This window comes from Diorhabda carinulata, chromosome 1, assembly GCF_026250575.1.
Source record: "Diorhabda carinulata isolate Delta chromosome 1, icDioCari1.1, whole genome shotgun sequence".
Lineage (NCBI taxonomy): Eukaryota > Metazoa > Arthropoda > Insecta > Coleoptera > Chrysomelidae > Diorhabda > Diorhabda carinulata.
The window spans coordinates 21,752,548-21,761,605 of NC_079460.1; the positions used below are offsets into that span (position 1 = coordinate 21,752,548).

Genomic DNA, 9,058 nt, shown 5'->3' on the forward strand with positions numbered 1-9,058 from the left:
TTTGAGCTGCACATCAGAAGATGTTGTTGAATCGGCAACTGCAGCAAGGGTTACGTAGACGACTCAATAAACAACAAAATGGATTCCGCAGTGAAAACTTTAACAACTAGTTCAACTTCAAGCAACATTGTAAATGTTCCCGATTCCATCAACAATCCAATAAGTACTAATACAACTATAGACGATGTTAACTCGTTAAATGTAGCCAATTCACGTACCAATAGTAATGTAACTTCTTTTTCACTTCAAATTAATAATGCTCACAGTTGTACTATTACAAAATGAAAATTGTTATGTCGACTTTTTTCAAGTCTACGGACGTAGAAAAAATTTTGTATGAAATTCGTGAGTAAGATAAACTAGTAGAAATCAAATCGTCGTAAACGTGAAAAAAGTATTACTTTACTCGCTTATTGCATAAATAACTATTATCTTATTTCAATATTTTGACATATTTCAAATTTATTTCTATAATTAGCGATAATGTTAAAAGTATCAGATCTTATTTTCAAAGAAATATAAACTACCTTAAATACGCAAATTAACTAATAAATTATATAGAGACTATAAGTTATAATAAGGACTAAAATCTCAATTCACTATCTAAATATTGAAGCCGCTAATAAATGTGGTTATGCGATGAAAAATAATAAATACAATCGGACGCATTCTAATCAGAACAAAGGAAAAACTATTGCGAATCCCTGGTAATACCAAAGTTGTCCCTGCTCTGATTGGTGAGTCACTGAGGGTGTTGTCCTCTGACTTTCCCCACCGGCGACTATGATCAACAGCACCACGCGGTTATGGCTGTCGCGTAATAGCACGGTGCGAGTCCGACTAGTTAACTTGAATCGCTCGTGATTATCGCTCAGTTATTGTCGAATCCTCTTCTAGTTAGGACGCGTGAAGTGACTATCACATTGTGATTATTGTTGACATTGTTTTTTTTTCAAGTGCTTAAATTTCTCTACAAGTTTTTCACAAAATTTATTCAACACGTCAACTAGTGTAGTTGGTGAGTTTCGAATTACTTTTTAAAATTATTTTCGAATTTAATTAAATTGTTATTGTTGTTATTTTTTTACCCCCGTGTGACAGTGTACTGCAATTTTTTTTGTAAAATTGCGAAGCGGTTGTTTTGTTTTTCAATTGCGCTATTTTGAAATATTTATCTCATAATCCTATAAAAATAATTTCGAATTCTAAGAATTATTTTTAGTGCCAAATCGAGATAAATATTTGGGCCTCGATTAGTACTACTTAACTAGAACAAAAGAATTTTTTTAAAATACGTCATTTTATTACTATTAAACAAACTTATTATATAATAGATGAACTGAATATTGCATCGCAATCTTGAACTAATCTACTAGCCTAGTTATGTTACTATTAACGTAATATTATATTCTTGCCCGCTGGCCTTTTCGTGGATAACTGGCGACTACTCGGCTTTCCATTGTTTTCTTACAAACCGCGATGATTCACACTACGACTCGGTAATAGGAAAATCCAACTTATACCTTGTCATTATTTTCAGGGGAAGTTCGCAAGTCATATATTCCTGGTAGATATTTTTTGGGTATTAGGTACGAAATTTTCAAAATTATTGCGTACTATAGTTTTTTTTATGGAAACAGTTGTAGCTAAGACAATAACTTTTATAAATGATTATTTTCGCAGACTTGTTTACAAAATGGTATTACCAGTTTCCTTTGTTGTTAAAAGATGGTTAATCTGTCGATAACGATATCTGCGGAAAGTCGTTACCTACACTTTGACTTCGCGATTACAATCAATTTTTTTACCGCCGAAATTAATAGAATAATATCGATAAATTAATGAAATATAGTTAGTAAGGTCAGTTTCATAAAAATGTTTGAACGCCAGTATAATTTGTGTAACAATGTGCTCTAATTGAGTTCGTATGATCATTGTTACGGAACCAAGTAGAATTATAGATTACGCAATAAAAGCAACATGTATCCAGTACACGAATTGATATTATAGTCATAGCAATAATATTGAAATAAATTTTTAATAATGACTTCGATGTAAAACCTTTTTTGAATGTCTACATCTTGATGACTTTCGTTAAGCGCTTCCCAACTATTATCTATTTTTAATGTCATTCGGAATATAATGAAAATACTTTCGAATTGATTATTTTACATGAAGATATTTCCTAGACTATAAAAGTAATTTTTATTAAGAACAAATTGAAAATACAACAAAGCGTTGGCAACTTTGGTTTAATGATATTCTGTGAACACAAATACATATCTGAGCGTGAGTTTTAATATAGATCTACCATATTATGTAAGAGACTTTGACCCAGTTTCTTCACGATTTTAAGGTTTTTCAGTATCTAGTTCAACGGTATTTTTATATTAACTATAAATTTTGCGACGTATTTTGTTTCGAATCGTGTCTCATCAGATATGCGCAATTTAAATTGTTTATCATATAATTTATTGAAAAATTACAACGTGCCAGATAATTTCCTAGAACGATTTATTCATATCGTCTATTATTACACGTATTTTGGAGGTGCTTACGCAATAATTACATTTTCTGAGAAATATTTTTCCGATTTCCGGGATAGTTGTAATAAATATTTTTATAAAATTCCACCTATACAAAATAAATAGAAAATAAATGATGTAAATACAGAAGTTTTTTGTACTGTTAGATTAGATTAGAATATGTTCGACTGCATCGTTAATATTATTCCCCCCAACTGGCTCATATTATATACAATGTGTATTTACAAATATATTATCATTAAAATACTAAAAATATATTTCAATTATAAAATTTAAAAAATGTTTTCAAGTTGAATGAACTATGATATTACATATTACATAATAGAACAAGTTAATTAACAATGCTTTTTCTTTTTTTACAGATGTAATAAAACAGCATATAATGGTTGCCGAATTCGTGGGCCGCGGTCAAAGTGGTTCCCCTGTAAATGGTGAAATTCCACATCTGAATTCAAACTTACCGGCAACGCACACACGTGAAATGTTGTCTAACTCGACCACTCCAGTCGACGATTTCAATTCCTCCTACGGGATGCAATCTGTTAAACATAAAGAATTGTTCTCCCAGCGTAAACAGCGGGAATTTACTCCAGATAACAAGAAGGATGACAGTTACTGGGATAGGAGAAGAAGAAATAATGAAGCTGCAAAAAGATCTAGAGAAAAAAGGAGATTTAATGATATGGTATTAGAACAACGTGTAGTGGAATTAACAAAAGAGAATGCTATTCTTAAAGCTCAATTGGAAGCTATTAAGGAAGAATATGGAATCTGTGGAGAAAGTGTTGTTTGTGTAGAAAAAGTTTTGGCTAATTTACCATCTAGTGAACAAGTTCTCAGTATATCGAAGAGGCAAAAAATTACTCATACAGCTACACCTCTTATGTTTACCACCCAAAGCCCCATTCCTACACCTGTTATACATCAACCTGTAATCGGCTCCCCGCCGCCTCAACAAATGCCGCATCCTCACAATGTTCTCCATCCTCCCCCATCATCACATTTAGAACCAGCTTACAGAGAACCAGATTACCACCATCCACATTACCAACTATCTTACCACGCTGGTATCCATTACGACTCCAACAATGCCCTGAATCTCTCCAGATCTCGATCCAGAGTACAGTCACCATTCGAAGTCTCAAGTAATTCTGGAGACGAAAGTACACCAGTTGCTTTAACCACAAATGAACCCAACAACAGTTTGCCTTTAAAATTAAGACACAAATCCCACCTTGGCGATAAAGACGCTGCAAATGCTCTTCTTGCCCTTCAAAACATCAAGCAGGAGCCGGGACCCCGCGCAAGTCCTCCTTGGGATGGCGAGGGCTCTAGCGACGAAAGGGACTCTGGAATTTCTCTTGGAGCTGAATGGTCGGCCGCTGCAACAGCTGCTGCTACTCTTCAGACTCTTAAACAGTCCCAAATAAATATGCAAGACAGTGGAGATGGTGACACCACTGTAAAACACAGACTGCATTCAGAAATTGTTCGACTTTCCACCGAAGTTGAGCACCTCAAGTCGATGATGAATAGGAAAGAAAAGTAAAGAGGGCTCTCATTGTTAGTTTAGTTGTCGATGTGATGAAGTGGTTACCAAAACGCCACTGTTTTTGTGATGATTCTCAAAGGAGATTGGACATATCGTGCTCCAACGGAGCATATTTATTATATTTGTAGTTATTTATTTATATTAATTAAGGTTTAAACTGATGGATATCTTCGTCTAGCACAAACACTGCTTTCATTTGCCAATGTTTTCCTATGATAATTGTTTTTTTTTGTGTTTTTTTTTTCATTCATATCTATTTTACAATATTGACTTATTGGCTGTTCATTAATAATAACAGAAGGTTTTTAAAAGTAAAATATATGATTATTTAATCACCATCAGTTGATTCTACTTTGTCAACTTATCATAGGGATTAACGTACCTTTTAATGTAAGCTGAAGAAAATATGTGTGATTTTTTTAACTATTTATCTTATGTATAAATGTATGTATTTTTGTTATTTACCACTAGCGATCTATATTACTATGTTATGTTATCTCATTGTATATTTATAAAATATCTTAGAATCGCTGGACATTACCTCAAAATCTAATGTTCACTTTGTTCATGTATGTATGAATCAGAATCTGTCATTTGTCCAGCTTTAAACATAACTATACATATTATAATGAAAATATCAATATTTTCCTATTACCGTTTGAATGTATCCTAATTATGTATTAAAATAAATATTTGCATCGTTTTCAACACATTGTTTTTTTCCCTTTTTCTCCTGAACTACGAGGATGTATTGACATCTAGTTAGCCTAGACCAGTTCCACGCATAAACAAAATATTGCGTTACCATAGCAACAAACAATGACTTATTAGAAGTGTCAATGGAAAGTTTCACGTCAAAAAAGTAAACCAAAATTACGCAATACATTGAAAGAAAAAAGATGTCCACCGAAATTGTGAAAATCGAAAAATTGGAGTATCGAGCCATCATCAAGTACCTGTATTTAAAAGGGTTATTTTCTCCCAACGAGGAGGTAATAAAACTGTGGAGGTCTAGTTGCAAGTTCGCTCTAATAAATGTATCCAATTAAGAGGAGAATATGTTGAGTAATAAAAATTTTGACATTGAAATTTTGTTTGGTTCTATAGTAGTCTAAGAATTTTTCAATATATCCTCGTAGCATAAATCGTACCAGGAATTTTTTACCGTAAAAAACATGACATTACTCAAAATCGGAATATAGAAAAGATCTTTCTCCTTCTTGGACATGATGTTCCTTTGCACTACTTTCTAGTTTTTTTGCTCTCAATCATTGCCTCTGGGTATCGAGTGTTACCTCGTGATTTAGTTCTCAGCATGCAATTCTGAGTCGCGGCACACCCCATATTCTTACAAAACGGCTTAGACAGTGCTCAGTTCAGCGATGTTCACAGTCTATTAGGCGTTTGTATACTGTGATTGTCCCGTTTTCCTATCTTTGTTGCTAGGTTTTTATCCGTTTGCCTATTTCGTAAGTACGCTTCGTTGCACGGCTATCTACTTAGGAACGCGGAGCACGACCTCTACCTACTGACTCCACGTTCAGAATTAGTTGCTGTTTACTTTATCTATGGGAAAGTCTAGAAGTAGATCAAAACTATGTAAAAAAAAATTGGCAAGCAAGAAGTGAGTTTCAACTGGGATCTCAAAATATTAAGTTTATATCCCTTGTAGATCCTAAAAATGTCCATTTACCCCCCTTCACATTAAACTTGGATTGATGAAAACCTTTGTAAAGGCTATGGATAAAGAGAGTGATTCAAATACCTTAGAGAAGTCTTTCTCCAGTTGAGTGATGCCAAATTGAAGGAAGGTATTTTTATTGGGCCACAAATAAGAAAATTGCTGGACGATGACAATTTTGCAAAAAAGTTCACTTAGAGCATTGGAGGCATTTGTTAGGGTTGTTAGGGGATTTTTGGGCAACAAATCTCTTGGGGGTTATTGTTATGTTATTGAAAATTCTTCATCTCATTTCCCATTCCCATTTTCCGAAGATTTGGGAGCTGTCAGTGATGAGCTGGGTGAAAGGTTGCACCAAGATATTAAAACAATGTAAATTCGGTGTCAAGGGCGATGGGATTCGGCCATAATGGGTGATTACTGTTGGTTTTTGAAAAGAGAAAGTGTAACCCCTTGTAAAAGGAAAAAGTAGGGCTAATTGATATTTAAAGTGATTTTTTTAAGTTTTTGTTTTTAATAGATGTGAGGCATGTTTACTAGATGTAAACTATAAATATTTACAATATATACGATATAAAAAACGTAAAATTAGTTTTTTAATAAATATTTTACCAATGAAAATGGTTCTATAAATGTGAAACATAAAAACTAATTGTGTGTGTTACAATTATTTTTTTCATTTTTTCGTATTTGTATAGGTCCATTTTATCACAATATGCTTCTTCTTGTGTTACTAGAAAAAAAAATTTTTGTCGACCTATCACTGGTCGTTCGTTTATGCAGCCCTAAGCAAGTTATCCCTAATTTCTGTGAAATTTGTCGGGAATAGATTCCTGGAATCAAAATAAAACAAAATTTCCAACCCAACTTTTATTTGCAAATAGACCTTATGATACTCCTATATAATTATTAATACACAGGGTTTTTGACCAATCCAAACCTTTTTCCATTGTTCTGTACAGACCAATAAAAACTTGAAAACCTCTATTACCTCAAGTAAATTTATGAAAATTTTTGGAAATATTTAGATATTTCTGGAAAAATATTTCAAATAACCGTACGATTAGTAAGTAGGTTTTATTATTTATTGTCTCCTCCCCCATATCAATCAGATAAATTCCATCTCCAATACCCACCCAACACTGTTCGTCGATCGTCGGTGTTGCAGGTTTTCTGCGGTTCCCCTGCAACCTGGTGAACCGGTGTCTCTCCAACCAAATGGCCGACGATAGGGAGTAATACACCTCAAATTAGATTAAGGAAGAAAATATATTAAAAAATAATAACCTCTCAAAAAAAAGAACCGTTTTTACTTGCAAGCTCCAGTAGTTAGACGAACACATCACAACGAAACCACCACAACTCCAGCCCTGCAGAGGAGCAATTCCTATATCACGGCCTACCTTAAACAAACCAAAAATACCAAACTTTAAGCAACGAATTTCTTGCTCTCTCTCAATTTGAAATATGTTGTTAGCTTTGATAAATTCGTTTTAAGTTATATCTACGTATTCCATTGCATCTTTTATTAATACATTTTTTACAATTGATATGTTTGTTTTTTTCACTTTGCCCAATTTTTTCTTCATCTTTCATAATTGTAACAGAAATATTTATATGTAATTTCAGTGTATTTTTGATATATTTAATTTTCTATAATGCGTTTTTAAAATACGTGTTAAATTATTAGATAAGGACGTAATACATCTTGATATAATTAGTCCGTCACTTTTATTTACTCTTGGTAACATAGACAAATGATAAAATAGCAGAAACTATTATAAAAAATTAGATTTAAATAGAGAAAAATAGAGAATGTTTTGAAATGCCTCATATACATATGAGGTTAAAAAAGTAATTTCCAAAATTAATTCCAGCCCCCGTATATATTTATTAGATTTCTAAAACTTTTAATAAAGGTCAAAACCGTTTTTACACGTGAAATCTATGGGTACACGAAACAGTTAAAAATAGATTATACATTTACAAAACTACAACGCATATAATTCGCATCTTGTGCACTGACCATGAAATTAATATGGGACACTCAATATTATGAAACTATTATATCTGCAAATATATATATATATATATATATATATATATATATATATATATATATATATATATATATATATATATATATATATATCATTTATAAATATTACATATATATAAAATTTTCGCAGAAATTAGCTAAATGTCATTGACCTAAGATAGTATTCAAATAATTTTTGTTTGGACTTATCATTGTTTGAACGCTTTATTTATTACAGATTATGACTTGAAAACATCGTCTCATTTTTTTTGCTAGCACAAATGTTTGGAATCTTTGGATTCTATTACATAACTACCATTTTCACTTCGTTCAAAAATAATATAGAATATTTACATGACCGATGGCTCTCTTCAGTTCTAGCTATGGAGGGTGGAGATTAAGGAGAAAAATCTGTATATATGAAAACTTTCCACACTTGGAATTTTAAATTTTCAATATATGATATTACGATACAATTCATTCACAGTGGCTACTGCCATAATCCTTTGTCTACACCAGCGCCATTCTGGAAAGTTTTTGATCTGTTATATACCATATACAACTGGACATTTTTTCAACTTTCCTCCCATATTTAATACTCCTCCTTCTCTCTACCCTCCATAGTTCTAATTTTACCCAAATGGGCTACATGAAATAATTACGTAATGCGATCCATGAGTATAGTAAATCATATATGTAATACTCCTATATGGACAGTTGGTATGGGAAAAAACGTCCCTTCGTTACGGTGCCGACAATCTTCATTTTCTCTCTCGTTCGAGATACTTTATCTATAATGCGCATACTTGAGAATGCGCAGAACCGAGATGGAGCCTCGGAGGATATAGAAATCGTTGCCTGTCTTCCTTAGTCGAAACAGATTCAACTTATAAAAACTGACCATATAGAAGTATTACATATATGTAGTAAATAGAGTGTGTTCTCAAAAATATTTATGCACGCGTCAGTTACAAGTCTCAACAGGCTTTACACAAAGTTTCAAATGGCTGCTTCGATCTTCGTTTTTATAAAATTAAAGAAGAATTACACACAAAACAGAATAGAGGCTGTTTTCGATGACTTTTTTCCACTATTTTCAACTATTAAAAATTGGTTTAAATTGTTTCGCCGGGGTCAAGAATCATTAGATGTCCCACGTGCGGGAGCTCTTGTGATGGTGAAACTACACAAACCGACATTTCCAAAACAAGTGTTTTAAAGCCATGTTCACATTATGTCGA

The 9,058-nt window shown here is 32.7% G+C and overlaps 1 protein-coding gene across 1 annotated transcript; it reads left to right on the forward strand.

Annotated features, from left to right (window-relative positions):
- The first annotated feature begins 785 nt into the window (after positions 1 to 785).
- Positions 786 to 4,806, forward strand: LOC130893296 (nuclear factor interleukin-3-regulated protein). The gene is made up of 2 exons (XM_057799283.1): positions 786 to 1,018; positions 2,909 to 4,806. The coding sequence occupies exon 2, from the start codon at positions 2,929 to 2,931 to the stop codon at positions 4,093 to 4,095; it is 1,167 nt and encodes a 388-aa protein (XP_057655266.1). The 5' UTR covers positions 786 to 1,018; positions 2,909 to 2,928; the 3' UTR covers positions 4,096 to 4,806.
- The last annotated feature ends 4,252 nt before the right edge of the window (positions 4,807 to 9,058 follow it).